The sequence below is a fragment of the Bubalus kerabau genome, chromosome 13 (assembly GCF_029407905.1).
Source record: "Bubalus kerabau isolate K-KA32 ecotype Philippines breed swamp buffalo chromosome 13, PCC_UOA_SB_1v2, whole genome shotgun sequence".
Taxonomy (NCBI): domain Eukaryota; kingdom Metazoa; phylum Chordata; class Mammalia; order Artiodactyla; family Bovidae; genus Bubalus; species Bubalus kerabau.
The window spans coordinates 19,095,919-19,118,015 of NC_073636.1; the positions used below are offsets into that span (position 1 = coordinate 19,095,919).

Sequence of the window (22,097 nt, forward strand, 5' to 3'; positions counted from 1 at the left end):
GATTTGGCAATGTAATGAAGAAAATCCTGTACAGCATTCTTGTACAAGGGACAAAGAGATTAAGACAATGAGATTCTTTATAAACCCTTTCTAGGCATCAGCAGTTTTCATACTGGGAAACAGCAGAATTCTTTCCCTCTAACACCTGTAATGCGTCTTTGAGCTTCCTCATTGTCTTGACATTCCTGGTTCTCTGGAGTGAGGTGGAAAATGCAGAGAACAACGGGAGGGCTCCTCCAGAATCCTAGACGCCAATCTTCAGGAGCCAGACACACCCATCTCCCTTGTTCTCAGAAATGCTGACAAGTAAATTCTTCCCAGTCTGTCAGAAACCTTCCCAAGCATTTACTGAGTGACGGTTCCTATGTTAGGTGTTGGGAAACAAGGATGAATGGGACATGGTCTCTCTCCAGGGATTTGCAGTCAAGATGTAGTGATAGCCAGGAACTCACACTATTATAATTATGTGATAAATGCCGACATTGTGAGTTGATAGAGGAGGGGTTGTCTGAATTAGGTAACTGAAGCTGGCTTGTTGTAGAAGATGATTTTCATTGAGATGACACCTTATGAAGGAAGCTACATCAGCTCCATGGTGACTGTGAGGACAAATTAAGCAATGCAGTGTAGCACAAAGGAGGAAATTAAGTGAAACTCGTGAAGAAATTGCATATATTATCCAGTGGGAATATAAGAATGCATATTTGTGGGATGTAAGTTGAAATTTCTGAGAATAAGTTCCTTGGTGCAAAATTCCAGTTATACTTGGGCCCCTCTCAGTTTTGGAAATGTAATTAATTGAATAACACTTACTGAATACTTATTTTTCTAAAAGTGACATATACATGTCAGTATTGCTTTCTGATTTCAATTTCAAAGTCAAAAAGTTTTAAGGAAGAGTACAGAATGGGAATCACACATCCTAAAGAGAAGAAACTCCATGCAAAACATCTCAAATATCAAACATAATTCAGGGAAATTGGAAAAAAAGTGAAGTCAATGTTAGAGAAATTTTTAAAGCTACTTATGTATTCGGTATTATTTTGGCCTGCAGTTAAAGAAGTTTTTTGAATAAAGATTCTGCTGGATCAATTTTAAAGAGGCCATTTTCTGGAGTGGGTTGAATGTTCTTGTGACAACTGGCTTGTGGCTGCCCTTCCCCTAGCCACTGCTTTGGGCATTAAAAACGGAGACAAATGGCTGCACAGGAGACACTGTGTTGATATCCCTTGATGCTCTGTTCTTCTATAGTTATCATCCTGTATTTTATTCAAAAATATAAAATTAGCTGATCCCCACCCAGAATTCTTTATTCACAGTTTCGCTACCTTGAAATCAATTTTCACTTCACACGTATAATTTCATTTCCTCTTGATTTAAATGTCAAACATAACCTCCTTATTTAAATCACAAGTGCTACTACTTTCAGGAAGGCTCTGCCAAGTAATTGTCATTTCCTTTGGCAGAAAAACCGTGTTTCATGTTAAAATTTTTTATATTTCTAGGACCTAGCCCAACAGTATTGCTCAGCGAAGCTTACTGTGACTATCCCTACTAACTCTGCATTGCCACTGAAATAAAATACATGTAAAAATAAATATCTGATGTACATTAGAAATAAAACAATAAGGATGTATCCTGGCTTGATGTTAATGAGGTTTCCCGAGCCTTTCCAATTACTTAGGAATATGATTGTGTTGTAATAGTAAATACTTAGAAAGCAAGATAAAATGTATATTCTGAAATAGGGGCTGGGTTTATGAAATTATAAGATTTTGTAGTTTTAAGGGACTTAAAGTCTAATTGAGAAATATGTACTATATAAAGAGGTCTATACTATGTGTCCAAAGAACTTGATGCATGTGTGTGGTAGGATTTAGAGGAAGCGGAGCCGTGAAGCAACGGATCTTGATCTGTTCTTTAAAGAAAATATACGACTTAATGCTAGTGATGTCTGAAAAGATCTTCTTTCCAGGAAGAAGATATACGAAAGGAAGATGTTCCATACAAATGTGTGTGATTTGCTGAGAAATAATGATTCCAAACAGAGTGTATTGGAAATGGCTCTTAGAAAGCACTTTATGAATGGCCTGTGAGACTTCATTCTGTAAATAGTAGAGAAATTGTTCAAGGTTTTCGAGAAATATCATTGTATTATTTTTTAGATTAACTATTCTTCTTCTATTCGGTTCCAGTCTAACTTATAGAAGACATTCTTAATCTTAAATTTTATTCTTTATTTTATTTTTTAAAGCATATTATTCTTAATACACCACCTGCTTCTCTGTTTCTTTTCTGTAATGGACATAATTGAATAATTTTTGTCTCAAATAAAACTCAAGTGTTTATTAAGTTTTAACTAGTCTGTATAAAAGTTAGTAGACATATTTGGAAGGTCTTAAGAAAAATACTCATCTACTTAATAATTCAGTGAAATTCTATGAACTTGACTCCTCTAATACTTACATGAGTTATAAATAGTGTTAGTTTTAACTCTTAGGTCACTGAACCTTTATTATATTACTTTTTGCTGTATAAGACATGAAAATCAGAAAGCTTATCTTCTTTCCAGAATTCCCAATTACCTGTGCTGTCTTCCCTGTTTGTGGCAGACAGTGATGGCCTCAACCACACGCTGAGTCTTCATGTTATTGGCCAAGGGCTTGTTAGGAATAGTCCAGGATAAGAGACACATTTTGATGCACCTTTTTTGAGACCACAGATACTTGGGACAGTTCCTGGCTCTGTCTTTCGAGTAAGTGTGGCCTGAGCAGGTTTCCTTCACTTAGCCTCAGTCTTCATATCTGAAGGCTGGGACACTCCTGTGACTTTGTATGGTTTAAATAAGAAAATACAGAAACTTACAAAATGCGTGTAAAATTCCTTTAGTGAGGTATTTGGCAGTGACAGCTAATATAATAAGAATGGTGTTGACATTTCACCTTCCACTTATCTACCTGTGATGCGCTTTAAGATTACCTCTAAATGCTGGGTGTTCTGGTTGTCTCAGTTCAGTTCAGTCGCTGAGTCATGTCTGACTCTTTGTGACCCCATGAACTGCAGCACACTAGGCCTCCCTGTCCATCACCAACTCCTGGAGTTCACCCAAACTCATGTGCATCAAGTCAGTGATGCCATCCAACCATATCTCTGTCGTTCCCTTCTCCTCCTGCCCCCAATCCCTCCCAGCATCAGAGTCTTTTCCAGTGAGTCAACTCTTCGCATGAGGTGGCCAAAGTATTGGAGTTTCAGCTTCAGCATCAGTCCTTCCAATGAACACCCAGGACTGATCTCTTTTAGGATGGACTGGTTGGATCTCCTTGCAGTCCAAGGGACTCTCAAGAGACTTCTCCAACACCACAGGTCAAAAGCATCAATTCTTTGGCTCTGGTTGTCTAGGCAAGTGCTAATGAGACTGTGTAATAGTGGGATATGATCTCAAAGTGATCTCTTCTATTATGAATATGAGATGAAAATTTACTCTTACATAATAAATTTGAGAATTTCAGTACACACTTATTTAGGTAGTTCGGTGTATTTGTTAATGAAGAATTACAGCCAATTTGAATTTCATGGAAACAGCTCAGGTGTTCAGAAGAGCTTTATTTGAGGCTTGTATATTTCAGTTCACCTTAGAGTTTTTAAGTTGAATATTTACTTTTAAAAGAATAAATATCCTCTTGCACTTTGAGTACTCTATTTCAATTCATTTCCCAAAAAACACAATTTATTTACTGAATCTGTATCCTTTTGTCTGGAAGATTTCAGTTGTTCATTCTCAGCTGCAGATTCATTTTGTTCAAATCAAGGGGACACATTAAATGCATTTGTTTTAGAGAGAAGAGTTGTGTTTTACATTAGATAAAACTTGCTTTTTTAAAGGTAGTAGTTTGATGCCTATAATTTCTGCCCTAATTTTAAGGAATTCTCTATTTTCACTTTGCCATGTTTTGGTCCACTTTATCTCATCCACTAAAGGTTAAATCTTGATTTTTTTTTTTTTTTTTTAATTAACTTGGAGTTCTTACTGTGGTTTTGAGGGATTGAATGTAGGTCATTGCCAGCCCAGTGTCCCAGGCTCAGTGAGGGGAGAGAGTCCTGCTGCTGGGAGCTCGTTCTGCTCATGCCTTCTCTGCTTTTGCTGTAGTTGTGGTGTTTACACTGTGTCAGCTTTTATTAAGATGAATTATGATCATTTCCATACAGCTGGGTGGCAGTTGTGGGAGTTTACGTTATCAAAGCAAAACTCAGACTTGCTCAGCCAATTTAGATGTCAATAAAACATTTGTTACTTATTTTCAGTTTTATCATTGGCTGTAATTTATACTTAGGATTGAAAATGTTAACATGTGTGACTGAGTTTGTTTTAATTAAGTGTATAATTAGGCTAATGAACCTTGTAAAAATGTAGTGGTGCAATCCTTAATATAATCTAAGCAGTTAAATTTCTAATTATGCATCCAAAATCATGTACAGAGATGCTGCCTTTCCACGGCTGGCTCTCTGGGGCTGTATTCTCCTTCTTCGCCCCCTTTTGGGGATAAGAAACATTGTACAAAAGCCATGGTGAAACACTTCAAAGAAATATGTGTGTATTTACATATTTTTTAATGTAGGAAATTCATTCAGAAGTGGGATTTGTACATAGCAGACGTAGTGTGTTTTCCCCTAAATTTTTGAAAAGATAGAGGGACCAGGGAAGAGAGGTAGTTTTGAGGATGTTTTCAGTTTACCAGGAGAAATCCACTTGCCCAGAAAGCATCTTGCCAAGTCGGGTTCACATTAAATTCATGCAGGATGTGAAGAGGTGCTGTCCCATGTAACCGGGAGCCCTGATGCTGTGGCTTCCCGGAGCTGACCTCCCTGCTATGTTAATAATGACCTGCTCGTCCTCCTGCACCTTCCAGCACAGTCAGGCTGGTGCTTTGCCCCTGGTCCTTTCCCCAAGCGACCTCCCCTCCCCACTGCCCGACTCTTCCGTCTCCTCGCTCTTCTATCTTTCGCAAAGTGGTTTCTTCTGATGAAAAGTGGTTGCCCCTAATAAGGAATTCTGGTACTGACTGCCAAGAAGGAAAACCACTCTCTACTCTGGCATAGAGTCATGCCAAAACGCTCTGACCTTCACGACCTTTAATTATTCTCTCTAATAAGAGTGTTAAGGGAATCACAACAGCATCGGCACTCGCTTCTTTATTCCTTTAGAGGGAATTCTAGTTGCTGGTTGAATTTGGAAAACAGACTCCTAAAATTTGTTTCTAATTACAAATACTATCTGAACTGCCTTTTCGTGGGCAGTGGGGGCAGGAGGGGGTGGAGACGTCTCTGCTGGCAGACACAACTTTCCAGGAAGATGAAAATCTCTGTTATTACTTCCCATTGATTTCCCTTCAGAGGGTCCTCTTCATTCTGTTTGGCTGTCATGTTATCAGTTCAATTTTCTTGTGAAGTTTTTTTGATCGTTCAGTTCATTCCCATTCCTTTTGTAATCATTTTCACCTAGTGAAGCAAACAGGATAATTTTGCAGATTGTACCATTTTCCTTTTCAATTAATCCATTCTTTTGAAGAGAATGATTCTAATAGTGTGGTCAAGTACTTGGAAATCAGCAGGCTACTGACGTCTCCTTAATTCAGTCTGTTCTGTTGTTTCCCTGATCACTTGCTGTGTCACTCAGGGTGAAATTTTTCCCTTTCTGCTCCTCTGCCCCCCCACCCTCAACCACCCCATCAGCTCTCTAGTCTCTAGTGCTGTGAAAGAGGATTCTGAGGTTTCTGCGACTACTTTAATAATATTGGATTCTAAAAACTCATTTAATAAACTTTGGCAATATTTCATGTAAATATGATAGCATACTTGTTTTTGATTTGTAGTGTTTTTACTGTTTGTGAGGATTACTCAAGCATTTGGTTGTATAAGAGGGCTTGTATAGAAAGACAAGCCATTCCATGAATGAAGCATGTCAGGCCTTTTTACTGTATATTATTATCCTGGAATGATTCCCATGGGGGGAAAAGTAGATTTAAGAAAAGAAAAATGATTATCCAGATGAATATAAATCCATGGACCTATTCATCTGAAGAATATTAATGCCACTTGTAGAATTAAATTACAGATTTCCAAGTTAGATGATTTAAACTGTTATAGATACTGAAAGGTTTTATTGGAGATAAATTTATAAATTTAAACAAATGACTCATACTAGCTACCTGCTAAGTAATTTCCATTAAACTTGGTCTGACTTTATCCATTTCCCTAAAAATATTCTATTTCAGAATACACAAAGTACTTCAGAATATATAAAAACATAATAATTTTTAGACACTTGAGATCACAGCAATGTTATAACTGTATTGAGAAATTGCTCGTGATCTCAGTGATTAAAAACTAATTAGCTGGAGTGACTCTTGGTAGGGCATGCTTTTACTCAGGGGCTGAACACATGAACTTGAAAGAACTGTTGTTGGTCCTTTGAGGCAGCTTTTAGCAGCAGAAGTGATACCAAGTTGTGGTTCTGTTAGGATTGCCTGTGGGTGGCTGAGTCATCTTTTCTTTCTGCTGTGCTCTCATGTGGATGCTTGGATGGCAAAGTGGCCTCATGTCTTCTTCTGGTTCCACTGTTACCAATAACTGTGATTCGATTTGATTTCTCTTGTTATTTCGTCCCACTCAACAGAGACTTGGGTATATCTTAATGATGTGATGCCTCTGAATAGAACACTTTGATCAGTTGCCCATGCGTGTGCGCGCGCTCAGTCACTCTTTCCCATCTGACTCTGCGGCCTCACGGACTGTATCCTGCCAGTCTCCTCTGTCCATGGGATTTCCCAGACAAGAATATTGGAGTGGGTTGCCATTTCCTTCTCCAGGGGATCTTCCCAACTCAGGGATCAAACCTGTGTGTCCTGCATTGGCAGGTGGATTCTTTACACACTGAGCCACCTGGGAAGCCCTAGACACAGACAGATCATAGGGAAGCTTAGGAAGGTGCACTGTGGGTTTGATTACATTTTAGGGGTCACTTTACACTTACTGTGCACTTTGGTGACGCACAGTAAGACATCACTTCCTGCCAAGCAGGGACCCTGACAGCTCGCCTCACGCTGCTGGGTCAGTGTACTTTTTCTTGCCTTTGAGCTTAGGGGAGTTTTATATTGACTTAGTTCCAATATATGATGGCAAGTAACGAACAATGACCCACACCATATTTTTCACTAGTCACCAAGTTTCTTAGACTCTTCCACTAGTGGATGTTAATCCCCAATTATTAACATGACCAAAAGGCAATTTAAATGTCATCTCCTCTTAATTCTTGCAGTAGGTATACTTAACCATAGTAAGACACTGTGCCTCTTCACTATATTTAATAATAAAAATTAGAATGACATCAAGTGACTCAGTAAGTATTCATCAAAGAAACAGGGTTAAACTGTAGAATAACACCCCAAAAACAAGAGGACCTTCACCTCAATGCATTTCAGCTCAGTCCTGTATTTGGTATAAATGATACCATCATGAAAAAGAGGATCTGATTCTGTGTTTTATTTCATTTATTCTATTTTGCAAAAACTTGTTAGGAGATTTGTTTGCCTCAGATAAACCTAAGCACCCATTCATTCAGTTTTCATTTGTCAAGACCTTACTACAAGCTCAGGCCCATGTTCCCCACTTTCCAGGAGCTGACAGGGCGACAATAGAGATAAGATGTGTGTCTAAGTGACAGTGACAGGGCAGTGAGATCAACAGCAACAATTACCTCACAGGTTTAAAAGCAGGATGCAATCTCCAATATTGGGGCATCTTTCTATTGGACAGTACATACTGCAGATTGTATTCTGTTGGAAAATACAGATAGGTGATTGGAAATTTGGTGTCTTCAACTTTAGTTTATGCAGGATTCTAAATGCTAGTTTCCATATGGGTATTTTTTATGTCTTTAAATATTAGGATTATGAAAGAAAATCTAAGCTGGGGACAAACTGAAAGTAAATTCATAAAAATTTTAACATGATCATGATACAGAATAGATGCTAACCATCAAGTAAATCAGAGCATCAGGACTAGGTGAGGTTTCCTGTTACTTATGAAGCTGTAATCATATATAGTGTTTGCTATTTCTGTGGGGTATATAGAATGTCCCTCCTGTCAGTCAAGGAGTTGGTGCTCCAGACCAAGTACATTTGCAATAATCTTTTTCCCCCCTCCATCTTGGTCTCTAAAAGTTCACTCAGGCTTTTCTTTCTACTTGAAGTTTGACTTAACACTGGGAGCTGAATGGTGACTGCCAAGATTGGAACTTGTCCCTGGCTTCCTATTTTCTTCCAAAGGGAATAATGGCAACAAATTACGTACTTCTGGGAGACCTAACAAGTTTTGAAATTCAGAACATGAAGCAATATCAAATTCAGATGCCAGGAATGGAAACTCTTCTATTTTTGAAATCTTCCCAATTCTCCTTCTCAAATGTGCAATGCACCCGGGTGAGCTTCTCCTCCTTACCTTTCCTTTCATGGAAAGTTGGGGTTGCCATCAGCACTGTACCAGCTGGCTTGAAACAGGAGACTGCCAGACTGCTCACAAATCCATGCTCATTCACTCTGCCCGCTGCCTCAGCCACCGAGCCGTTAGGCCCGCTCTGTTGGGAGCATTTGTAAGCATAGAGAGAAGTGTACACTTTATTTCAGAAGCACGACTCTGACATTCCAGAAACAATTGCTCATATTTATTGAAAAGATCCCTTTCTATGCACCATTTATACCATCATGATTTTTGTGTTGGTGTTATTTTAAAATGTCTGAATAGCTATTTAATGCACCCCTTTATTAGGCAGTCTTTGTAAATATAATACCAACATTAAAGCAGTAGGGTATTGTGCACAGTGGCAATATTACATGTGTAACGATTTGCATTCTTAATGTTCCAGAACCCTGGGGTTATTAGTAAAACGATTGGAGAAAGGTGGTAAAGCTGAACAAGAAAACCTTTTTCATGAGAATGATTGCATTGTCAGGATTAATGATGGCGACCTTCGAAATAGAAGATTTGAACAGTAAGTGTGGGCTGCCTCATTGCTGCTCTTTTCTGCATCAGGCATGACGGAGTGCAGGCGATGGGAGTGCCTCAGACCACGTGTCTGTGGTCTTTGCCTTCCTGCCGGAGAGGGGAATTTTCTGCCATTCTCTAGCTTTTAAAAATTTCATCAAACTCCAGGTAATCACTACCATTAGACTATAGTTTTTAACGGCACTTCTTCAGATGTTATGGGCCCAGTTTAGGCTTTACAATTTGGCAACTTCCTCACCTTCTGGAAAATTCACCAGGTTGCTAGTTTTTATTATACTTTAGCTCATACTACCAACTTTGTCACACATAACATGACAAGCAGGCAGATTTTCCTTATCTTGATTCAAGCCCTTACTCAATTAAAAAGCTACAAATTCTCCAGTTCCTATCAAGTAAGGCAAGAATGAGCAGGAATTATGAGCACCCAGTTTAAGGCCTGACTAGGGATCCAGATGAAACGGAGGAGCTTCTTGTACTGGTCTTGGAGTTGCACTGCGACCAACTGCTCTTGGGTCACTGAAGCTGTATTGGCATTCTTGAGAGTTTTTTGCATGTAGAGACTTGGATTAATTTTTCCAATAAATAGTAGATTGTCACTTTGTATAGTTTTCTAAGTGTATTTTTAAGTATGTTTCTTTAAAAACTCGATTGGTCTCCTTGCAAGGAAATACTTAATAATGATTTTTAAAAGTCCTATTGGATAATGTTATAGAGAGGTTATATTTAATTTCTCTTAATATTGAAATGATAATACCTCTTATGCTTAAAGCTACAGTATAACCGAATGATTGACAGTGCAGGACCCAGCATTTCAACTGTAGTTGTAGACAGTTTTGTCATTTTTGAGAATGAAAATTTATATTGGGGTTGTTTTTAGTTTCAACAAAGTCTGTCCATCCTTGTTGCTTAATGCATATACTTAATTGAGTTTGCCAGTCTTTTTTTGCTAACTTTCCATTCTTCCTCAAACCCAGAGCACAACATATGTTTCGCCAAGCCATGCGGACATCCATCATTTGGTTCCATGTGGTTCCCGCAGCCAATAAAGAGCAGTATGAACAACTGTCCCAAAGCGAGAGGAACAATTACTACTCGAGCCGCTTCAGCCCCGACAGCCAGCATGTGGATCACAGGGGCGTGACCAGCGCGGGGCCGCAGGCTCTGCCCAGGGCGTCCCGGCTGAATCCCCCATCCGAGCACTCGGACCCTCACCCCCGACTCCTACCTCAGAGCGCGCAGCCCTCGGGAAAGCCGCCTGCCGCTCCAGCCCTGGCAGGACACCATGTGTTCAGTCCCAGCAGTGGTTACAACACCAAAAAAATTGGCAAGAAGCTTAACATCCAGCTCAAGAAAGGTACAACCGATCTTCCTGTCAAGTCAGCTTTCTGTCAACTAACCCCAAGCACCTTAAGTCTTATCTCATTATTACAACTGACATGACTTTGATTTATTTATTTATTTTTTTGGTTCTTTTTTTTTTTCTTATTTTATTTTATTATTTTTTTTTTAATTTTATTTTATTTTTAAACTTTACATAACTGTATTAGATTTGCCAAATATCAAAATTAATCCGCCACAGGTATACATGTGTTCCCCATCCTGAACCCTCCTCCCTCCTCCCTCCCCATTCCATCCCTCTGGGTCGTCCCAGTGCACCAGCCCCAAGCATCCAGTATCGTGCATCGAACCTGGACTGGCAACTCATTTCATACATGATATTTTACATGTTTCAATGCCATTCTCCCCAATCTTCCCACCCTCTCCCTCTCCCACAGAGTCCATAAGACTGTTCTATACATCAGTGTCTCTTTTGCTGTCTCGTACACAGGGTTATTGTTACCATCTTTCTAAATTCCATATATATGCGTTAGTATACTGTATTGGTGTTTTTCTTTCTGGCTTACTTCACTCTGTATAATAGGCTCCAGTTTCATCCACCTCATTAGAACTGATTCAAATGTATTCTTTTTAATGGCTGAAAGAAAGTATTTCAAGTTGTGTTTTTTTATGCTTTTCAGCATCCCTTTGCTGTATAAAAGTTTACATCTACAAGTTCAGAGGATAAGGCTTTAAACCTGATGTTTCTAGGAAAGAGGTAGTGGTTATGACTGCAGTACCATTGCTGACAGCGAAGGAAATGGGATTCAGGATGTTACCATCAAGCCCAAAGCAACAGGGAGGCTTTGACTGTTTTGAGTGCCCCATTTGATGTCCAAGAGAACTAGAGGCCCTTCTTCCACTTTGGGTCTGTCTTTTGGTGATGGGAAGGGATTGATTCCTTTGAAACTATGGGCGATTCCTGGTGGAATGCTGGAGACCTTTGGCCCCTTGTCTCCTGCTCTTCTAGAATATCCTGTTTGCTTCCCTTTCTTAATATGCCAAGGAGAATTGGAGTGGCCCTGGCTAATACTTCACCCATGCCTTACATCAGTGTGTTTTGTAAGGATCTCCACCTGCAGATAAGAAAACCCTGCATGCTGGGTGATGTGTGTCTGCTCTGGCCTTCTCCATGACTCAGAGCAAGCAAACTGCTAGGCTCTTTTCTGATTCCCTGTCACTGTCCCCTCCAGACACTGCTGTTAATCATCCCTTCTAGCTGAGCATTTTTATGTGTTTTTAAATCATGTCCCTCAAAATGGTGTCATTATAAAGAATGTTTCTCCTTTTATGAGGTCAACCATCTCCCACGGTTAGTTGGAAAGAAACCCAAGAGAGGTTGAGTGATTGCTGCAAGTCACGTGGCCATTGGTGGCAGATTCTTACTAGAAACTTTTCCCTATCCTGACACTGAGACCATTCTTCTTTTCATCTGGTGTAGGGTTTCCAATGCTGTAAACTCTGAGATTCCTATTTCCTTCCTAAATCATACTCTTTCATTGGACTTTATGTGAACCACAAAAGCCTTCTTTCTGGTGACTGGCTTTTTTAACCTCCAAATACTTGGTTGACCTGATCAGGAATTGACAGTCTCACTCCAGTTTTGAAGCCCCTTGCAAATACAGAATCATATCAGCTTAAACCCGTCTCCTCCTGTTAATACAGGAATATCAGGTAAATGACAGGACTTGGTTTTTAAGCAAAAGCATATCAAGGAGCACAAATAGAGTTGTATACAACATAAAATTCTGCTTGGGGTTTCTCAACAGAGGAAGATTATTTTCCATTGTCACCGAGATGTTAGTTCATAAGTACCTCTGCCTTTTTACTCTGATATAGGCATATTCATCGTTTAATTATAGTTTCCCATACAATTGTTATATTACCACCTTATGATCTAATATGAACTTTTTAAATGAAGTGAAATTTTATTTGCCATTAAAAGAATCACTCTTTTGAATACAGAAATGAATAGTTTATTTTGATAGTATTTAAAAATAAATGATTACATGTATTACAGAAGCTAATTACATATGTTACAGAAGCTAATTTAGAAAGATTATGCTAGCTCAACATGAAATAGAAATAATGGTTTTCTTTTAAACATTTTTCTGACCTTGAGTTATATAATTGATATGGAGCCTCATAGAATCTGGCTTGATTTTCATTTATTAAATATGAGATTATATGGCAAAAGGCAGAAACTGCCTGTGCATTCTGCCAGTACTTACAAATATTTTATAAAAAAAACAAACAAACTGTGTTCACTCTAAACAACAGTGACAAAGAATGCTCATTGTCTTTGATTAAGTACTAAATATAGATGCTTTAATGATTGAAGTTGGACAAGCTTTCATTCTAGTTAACAGATACTATTTTTTCTAATTATTATTGTTGCATTTAACATTTTTAAGGAAGTACATCAAAAACATAGTGTTTGTCATTATTAAACTTTAAATTCAGTTCAAAGTTAACTGATACAATTTGAATGACAGAAGCTCTTTGTAAACTGAGGTCAATCCTAAGGAAAGGCTTCATTATAATGATTCTTTGGCATAATTTTGGAACTATGTCATATAACATGTCAAAAGAGAATAGCTCCTATGTACTTCCTTCCATAATTATGATTTCTTAATATTTATTGTCATTTTGGCATTCTCAAGTACCCTGCTCTTTTGTAGAAATTAGCTTTTTAATAAAGTCAGAGGAGAAGGTCAGTGATCTATTTCAGTCAGTGCAAAATGTTTTGTTGGCTTTGCTAAATGAAAATTGATATCTATTTATCTTTCTTTGAAAGGTCATTGTCTGAACTTTTGGCTTACAGATTTAGGGGTTATTGCTGATATTTTAATAGTATTGAGGTTCATATAACAATCAGTCTTTGTAGTTCATAGAAATTAATATTACAGAAGGAGAATCATTTAGATTTTTTTTAATAAATGTTATTGCAAGTCATTAGAGTTTCATGAAAGCACAGAGACATATGGAAAAGTCCCAGCAGAATAATTAGGAAAATTTCATATAGACAAGATGCCATTCAACTCTTCACAAAAGACTTAAGAAATTAACAGCCCAGGCACATTAAAGTGATTTCAGACTTGAAGTAAATGAATGTTTTGTTTGAATTTGAGAATATTTGCAGTAGGTTTTGTTATAAGTACCATGTTTTTTTCATTTCTACTTTGTTTCTTCTTTAACCCACATTTTTGTTCATATTTATTTTCCCATGGATGTTTGTTTACCTAGAGATTCAAACCCTTACTTACCATTTTTTACTGAGTGCTACATCCAATTAATGAATTCTTCTATAAAGATTTTTCATCCCTTTACACATCTCTTTATTCTTCCTTTATGAACAAGTATTTGTCCTCATGTAATTTAACTGGAATTGAACCCAATACCTTAAAAAGTAACTCTTTAAGAAACTCTGGTAGAAATTAATCATCATTGGAAGAGATAAAAATTCTGTGAATCATTAGAAATTTGTCATTATCTCCATACTTTATCCTGAGTTATTCTGACTCGCTGCATTGTTGGTTTCATTGATAATTGAACTTTTTGCATTGAACTTTTCACTGTATTGAACTTACAAGGGTGCCTGTTGAGAAAGCTGCCAAAGAGCCTGGAATTGAAATTATACAAACCAGCACAGTGATGGGTAATTGTGTCATTGGTTTCAGTACCTTTAAGCATTAGATGATGATCCTCAGACTTGGTAGCTATGGTCTCAGATGGGCAATTTGCTTTTGTTGTTTTAAGGAAATATACATGGTAAGATTTAGGTGAATTAGCAAAGAATGAGGCAAAGATAATATGGTTTATCCTGTCAGTTGGGGAGGTCCTGTTATCCATATCTAGAAACATTCCACTGTTTCTTTTCCATCATCCTGGACTTGTTCTCTTCCTTTTCTTTACTGCCTACCCTTCAAATCTGAATACCATTATTGCACAATAACACTTGATATTGGAGATACTATGAATTTTAAAAGAAGGGTTTGTTTTGTGTGTGTGTGTGTATGTGTGTAGAGAAATTGTTTATTTTCATAATCAAAGATTTAAAAACATTCAGCAGGCATATTTGTATATTATTTTCACCTGAGTATGTTCCCATTACTTCTTAGACTAATGAATCTTCACATATGTACCATTTAAACCTGCTACAATTTAGTCTATTTTGAAAATCTATTAAAAATTTTAGAGTATTAAAAGAAATGGATACCTGTGTGAAAATGGATACCTGTGTCAAGATGAAGTAGAGAATAATAGCAAATCCTTTATGTATATTTACCTGTGAAATCTCACTTTTTTTTTTTTTTTTTTTTTTTTTTTTTGCCTGTTATACATTCAGGTACAGAAGGTTTGGGATTCAGCATCACTTCCAGGGATGTAACAATAGGTGGCTCAGCACCAATTTATGTGAAAAACATCCTCCCAAGGGGTGCTGCCATCCAAGATGGCCGGCTGAAGGCTGGTGATAGGCTCATAGAGGTGAGTGGCTTCCCGCATCCCAAGTTCCATAATTCTTGAAAAGCTCTCTTTTTAAGGGTCAAGGTTTTCCTAACATTTTCATAAAATTTGAAATTAAATTATATATTTTAGAAGTAGTATGCATCCTAAAACAATGTATTTCCGCTTCAGTTTTACATTTCTCCTTGTTATTTGATGAGAAATGTCTTTCATTTAGTTCACTCATAAATTTTTAGTTACTTGGACATTTGGTTTATGAGATAACATAACATTTGTCATTATGTAAGTACAGTGTCTGTTAGGTTATATTTCTGGATGGCTTTAAATTTATGTCTGGCAGTATAGAAATGTTATCTCCTCTGGAATCAGAGCAGAGACAAATGAAGTAAATGAAAACAGTGTGTCTTGATGAGAAGAACAAGGAAATTTGGAAATGTCAGCGTGGAGAATGAATTGAGACATAAAAATCAAATGTCAGGGGGAAAAAAAAGATAGTTTTTCAAAGTTTCCTTTCTGTACCTCATGGGTTTCGGTTCATTGGTCTTCGAGGCTCTCTTTGACATACGTAGGATGGCTAATTTCTGTTTGCCTGAGTTTTGTGCATGTAGAAATTAAGGTGAAGATGATTGAGAAAGAAGGTGCCTTATTAGTGGTTTTTCTTAGTGTTTTCCTTAGAAAACAGTCTTTTAGTGGTAAGTGCTGTGTTTTGTAATTATTAACTAGCATTCAAAAACTAATGTTAAATATATGGAAGGGGTAAACAGCAAGGTCCTTCTGTACAACACAGAGAACTATATTCAATATCTTATGATAAACTATAATGGAAAAGAGTTATTTATTTTATTATTTAAAAAAATTTTCATTGGAGTATAGTTGCTTTACAGTGTTATGTTAATATCTACTGTATATCAAAGTGAATCAACTGTACATATCCATATATGCCCTCTTTGGAAAAGAGTATTTTCTCTTTTTGGCTGTGCTGTGCACATGTAGGATCTTAGTTCCCCAACCAGGGATTGAACCTGTGCCTTCTGCATGGGGAGCATGGAGTTGGAAAAGGTTATTTTAAAAAATAATGTATATGTATGTGTATAACTAACTCACTTTGCTGTACATCAGAAATTAATACAACATTATAAATCAACTATACTTTAAAAAATATACTAATGTTAAGGTAAATGTTTATGATGTTATCCTTTTTTCTTAACTTGTAGTCTCATATATAGCTTGAATCTCTCCAGCTCTAGCTGTCCTCTTAAAGATTTTTTGAAAAGTAATGAAACCAAGGAAAAGCTTCTAGATTTTTTCCCGCATATACACTTCAGGCCTAGATTCCTTCAATCTTCCTCTTTCCTCTTTGTCTATTAGCATGACACCATGTTTTAAAGGGATACAGATAGAAGCCCAATGAAAAGAAAGGTTTGAGTACAAATTGTGTTTCTGATATTGTTTGCTGAAAGAGCCTCTTGTCCTCAGGCTATGAGTGAGGGTGGGTATTAGTCCTCATTTGTAACTGTAGCTTGTTTCATTTAGAAAGTGTCTCATCTGGGACATGAGCCTAGTTATTTTTTGCTCCTAAATAAAAAAACAGTCTATCTCCCTGTCCTTCTCCCTGCCTCTCCTTGCACACCCCCGGCCCCTGCCGCCTTCTTCCTCGCAGAAAGTAATCACTTTATTTTTGTGTCTCCCTTTCATCATGTAATCGCTTTACTTGGTGACACATTACAGAGGCTTTTGCTCTACCTTCTATGGAATGGAAGGGCCTGCGACCTGTACCTCTTCAGAATTAGGCTTTCTTTTCTCTAGGTGTCAAGGCATATTTTAACCTAACTTTATAGTATCCATAGTTATATCTACAGAATACCAACAGTTCCACGGGCAAAAAAGTTTTCTGAGTAGGATATTTTCAAGCCTGTACATTTAAAACAAGTATCATGTGATTAATTTTTAAAAATAATCTAGAAAATTTTTGCTTTCTTTAAACCTGTTACTACTGAAAGGTTCCAAAACATATTTTAACTACAAGAAAGTTTTGATGTTGCTATTTAAGTGATACACTTAATTGCCTTAACTCAATGTTATTTCTGTCTAAAGAGAGTAGTACTGGATACTTTTTAAAAGAAATTTCCATTCTCATTTCTGTTAGCTATGTCCTGTTGCTGATAATGTTATTATACTTTCTACAACAATGATGAGATTCCCCAGGATGTGGTTGTTTAAAATCTCTCTTTTTTTTTTTTTTTTCTGGTAGAATTCTCTTAAAACATTGAAAAATCTTGAGATGAAATACTTCTTGCCCTCTTTTTATTTTATAGAGATTCTTCTGTGTTTGCTATTTAGTGATAAAAATTTATTGTCATAATTTTCAATAACATTTTAATGAAAGCTAAGATGCTTTTACCAAAATATTTTTAGTGTGTTTTACTACCCCTGTAAGGGTGGCACTTTTTAATTTTGATATAAGAAAATCTGTGATGAATAAGGGCATCATGGAATCTCAGTTCAAAAATAGGAAGTTTTGTGCCAGTGTGGCATTGTAGATATATTTGCATCTCTGGTTACTTGTTAACGTGCTAGTGGCTATGCTTTTGATTTATTGATGAGATCTGAAAGATTGACTGTTTCCTGCTTTGCTTCAAGATAATTGGTATGCCTTTCATTATTAGCCCCAGCAGCCTGGTGGTTACCAGATCAGGGCAGAATATACCATGCAATGAGTCTTGTTCCATGGCAGACATGGTCCGTTCTAGAATGTGTCTTGTCTCCTGTTAATCTGTTTGCATGATATCATCGCTGAAAACTTTTTGTTCGTTTTAGGTTAATGGAGTCGATCTAGCAGGCAAATCCCAGGAGGAAGTTGTTTCCTTGTTGAGAAGCACCAAGATGGAAGGGACTGTGAGCCTTCTGGTCTTTCGCCAAGAAGATGCCTTCCACCCAAGGGAACTGGTGTGTAACTTCAGAGCAGATGAATGGTTTCCGACACACATGAGTCAGGAATCTGGGCTAGCTACCTGCTAGCCAATGTTTATTAAAACATTTTCCAAGCCATTTCTACATTTTATATATCTTTCAGCCTTAACATAATATAAGCATTCTTTACTCACATTTCCTCCGTTTTGGAAATAAATATCCACAATGTTGCATGCAGGAATATTTGAAAATCAAATTGCAGGAATATTTTCTAGGACAGCAAATGTTTATTACTGAACACTTTTAGATGAACTGATTGAATACAGAGATGTCGATTATTCCATAACTGTCACTTCAAAGGCTGTTGTTGAAAGCTTGCCATATTCTCCACTACATATGACAAATTTTCATATTTCAAGTTCTCATGGTACGTGTAGCTAAGCCAAATAAACATGCTTGCTTACTGTTGTATGAAAAAGAGGGCCTTAATTAAATAGTCTTACTGAAAGTAAAAAGACCTGAGATGCAAGAAGCCCTGGGGGCATTAATTCCTAATATAGACATTATTTGGAATGACATAAAAGAAAAGGGGTTTGTTTGCAAACTATTTATTTCACTTTTTATACATATGTCAATGTATCTAAATATTAGATACTGGTATTTGTGCAGTATTGGTGTGAGTGAAATATGTATATTAAATTGACATGGTTCTTGGTAATATAAGTAATCACCTTAATTTTTTTGTTTGGATGTAATAGGAAAATCAATTTACTTCAAAAACAATTGGTATTTGATATATTTCAAAAGATATTCTAGTTGGGTCATTTTAGGGCATTTAACCTGTCTTTCAGATAGCTTTTAGCTTTAAACAATAATTAATCCATATATACTAGAGTGGGTAGGTTTTAGGGATGCAGTTTCAAAATTCTTCTGATTACCCTAATTCTCTTAGGCTAATCCTTCAAATATAGATGTGTCATGGTTAGTAAAAATTGCCCTTTATTATAAAACAAATACCTTTTAGTCATGGAAATATCTCATCCCTTGGTGACACACAATTTCAGACTGTGATAGGGCTGAAACCTGAACACTTGTGTTTTAAATCGATTTTAAGAAATGACAAAAACTTCTTTATTTCTGTTTAAAAATGTTTAATGCATTATTTCTCAATTTAAATTCAGTTTTCCATTTCCCCCCACTGTTATCCAATTTTGTGCTTAAAATGCCACCTGATCCTAAATCTGGAGTTGTCTCTATTAAATTGTAAATGAGCACTTAAAAAAAAAAAAAAAGACTGAACTTTCTATGCAATGAAGCTTTAGCCCTTCCTCAGTGTGTCTGAGCCTGGGTGATAGTTGGCATTATTAGGTTGCCAAAGCTTAACTGCTGCTCCTACAGCCTTTTCTGAGTTCCTGCCAGCATAGACCAGCTTAAGGTTAATCAGGTTCTCCTGGCCCAAGTTTGATCTTCCAGGCTTCTGTTTTCCCCTTCTGCTGCCTTCTTTTTTTTTTTTTTTCCTTGGTTATTTAATTTATTGCTTGTGAGCTTTTCATTAAGGAGTGAGCCAGTAGGCCGTCAGTCTATTATTCACATTGCAGCTGCTATACAAGATTTAAAAAAAGAAAATTCTGAAAACTTAAAGGTGGGGGGTGGTGTTTAAAATGATCTTTCAATCCAGTTAACAGAACGTTTTTCCTTTCTTTGGAGTGTTTGTATTTAAATTCTATGTCTAAAGCAAAATTTATCAATAGGTACCTTTTTAGTAAGTCAACCATATAACTATATTAATTAAAGCAACTCTATAGTACATGAAAACCATATCACATTTATAACCTGTGTAATATTATAAAGTATAATGCTTGCAGTTCAGACTGTGGTTCAGACTGTTATTATCTGGCCTAGCTATCAAATTACAATATACTTTATAATTTAGACTTAGTTAGGAAAATTAGAAAACAAAATTAGAAACAGTGCCAGGAATAGAGAAGCAGTTTTGTGGGATTTGTTTTCCTCCCAGTAATAAATTCATGATGTACTCCAAATGAGCAACTAAAAATTTACATCTAGAGAAAAATTTTAAAAGAACCACCCCCAACAGCACACACACACACACACACACACACACACACAAGATAACATAACCACATCAATGAAACTTTGCAAGACAGAGTAATATATCAACCATAATTTGATCACCTATACATTTTGTTGATTTTAAGAAAAAACAATTTTTCCTTGAAAGTAAAGCTTTGTCTCCCTGTGTGTTGAAGATGGCTTTGGTCAGTCTGTATTTATGTTTTTCTTCAATTCTTCTAGAATGCAGAGCCAAGCCAGATGCAGTGTCCAAAAGAAACGGTAAGAGCTTTGTCTTTTGCAGGATGCAGAGATGTTGGAAAGATAAATCGAACTAACTTCTTACTAATTATGAAGTTACTTGTCCTCTCTTTTCCTGGCTCATAATAGATCCTACATAGATTCATTAAATCTTAAACTGGTCTTGCTTTAAGTGACTTATTGCTACTACCCCAAATGAAGACTATTTCATGATTATTTTTGATCAGACAGGGCTAAAAAACAGACGTTAAAGACTCTCCTATTTACCTGCGTAATAAGAGGGACTAAAATTGGTGAGCTTTGTAATTTCATATACACACACCCACACAAACTCACACACATATAAGACATACACATACACACACATATATATGACACATTACATACATATATATATGTAAAGTATTTTATGAGTTGTGAAGTGCTGTATTACAACTGGCTACAAAAATGAAAAAAAGAAAAAGAAAACTCAATTAAAAAAAAATAGGGAGGACTATAAGGCATAAAAATGTGTCATAAATAGGAAAACTAAAATATGTCAGCAGTTAGACTAAACATATTGTCATAATAACATATTTAATAATTTTTTAATTTATTATCAGTTATTATGACATTTTTTATGGGACTAAAAATTCTCCTAACAGAAGTAAGTTTTCACAGCTTTGATTAAAATGCAAAAATAGGTGTTTAGAAGACAAATCTTAATATAGGCTGAAAATAAAAGAATAAGCAGACAGTACTAACATAATGAAAGAGAATTGCCATATTAGTTTCTAAGCTTATGTTTTTGTGTATGTGGATGCACTACATGGGGAAAAAAAGAGAGAGTATTTTATATTGACACATGATATCATCCAGTAGAAAATCTAACAGACAGGATATTTTATACATTAAACATCACAGCACAAAAACATGTCATTCTCAAACCCTTGTGAAGAAAATGAAAATTTGCAAAACCATATCTACAGTGGGTGATGCTAGTACATATTTTTCCAAATTTGGCTTGTTAGACAAATAATATGTCTAACATGAATATTATGAATCTGAATGACATAATTAACACTATTAAAATATAGTATAACATAATTTAATTTTCATTGACACATTCATAGCTAGACAGCTTTGAACCTAATAAACAAGCAAAATATCATTTGAAATATTCCATTGTTACAAAAAATGGATGAATAATCAGACCTCAGAGAAAAGTCAGGAAACAACCTGGAGAATATTACATGTTTATAAGTATAGGTTGTAGGAAATTCACAGCCTCCATTTTTTATCCATTAAATCAATAGGTCTGTGATAGTTAATCAAAATCACAATGGTGTGTGTGTGTGTGTGTGTGGTTATGGGTGGGGTAGGTTGAGGCAAAATCAGACAGATTAATTCTAAAGAATCAAGTGGGCCTTAAGAATGTCTTTTTTATTTCCTATTTTAACAAACAACAATGCTAGCAAAATGTATTATAAAGCTAAGCGTTGAAATAGCATGATGTTGTTGTAGGAACAGACAAGTAGATAATTTAAACACATTGATGATGGAAGCGGTCCCAGTGTTTACATGTGTGGGCATGTTTGTTAAAGGAGGCATTTCAAAATAGTGGTAAAGAGTGGTTTATTTAGTATTTAGAACAATTGGCCATTGATTTTAAAAATTTAGATTCGTTTTTATTCATCATAAAAAATAAATCTCAATTGATTATGAAATTAAATCTAAAAACATACCAAAAAGTATTGAGGAAATATGTGAAAGATTTCTCTGTTAAATTTGGCTAGTGAATGGTTGTCCTGGCATGACAAAGTCAAAATGTCCTAAGAGAGCAGATTGATGGGTTTGTTTATATGCAGTAAAAAACTTGTATACCAATAACCACACCATGAAGGAGTTGCAAGGTAAATACTAAAAGCAGGAAGTATTTTGCAGTGTGTTCCTTGGTTGAAGAACCATTG

The 22,097-nt window shown here is 36.3% G+C and overlaps 1 protein-coding gene across 40 annotated transcripts in view; it reads left to right on the forward strand.

Moving 5' to 3' along the window:
- Positions 1-22,097, forward strand: part of PARD3 (par-3 family cell polarity regulator) — a 579,492-nt gene that overhangs the window by 323,945 nt on the left and 233,450 nt on the right. For 32 of the 40 annotated variants that reach the window (XM_055543694.1, XM_055543705.1, XM_055543697.1 and 29 more), the window contains 5 exons: positions 8,921-9,046; positions 10,035-10,414; positions 14,786-14,925; positions 17,722-17,850; positions 20,131-20,169. In XM_055543694.1, the coding sequence (XP_055399669.1) occupies positions 8,921-9,046; positions 10,035-10,414; positions 14,786-14,925; positions 17,722-17,850; positions 20,131-20,169 (814 nt within the window). The remainder of the gene's footprint in view (positions 1-8,920; positions 9,047-10,034; positions 10,415-14,785; positions 14,926-17,721; positions 17,851-20,130; positions 20,170-22,097) is intronic. The other 8 variants (XM_055543696.1, XM_055543714.1, XM_055543708.1 and 5 more) reach the window with 1 other exon arrangement.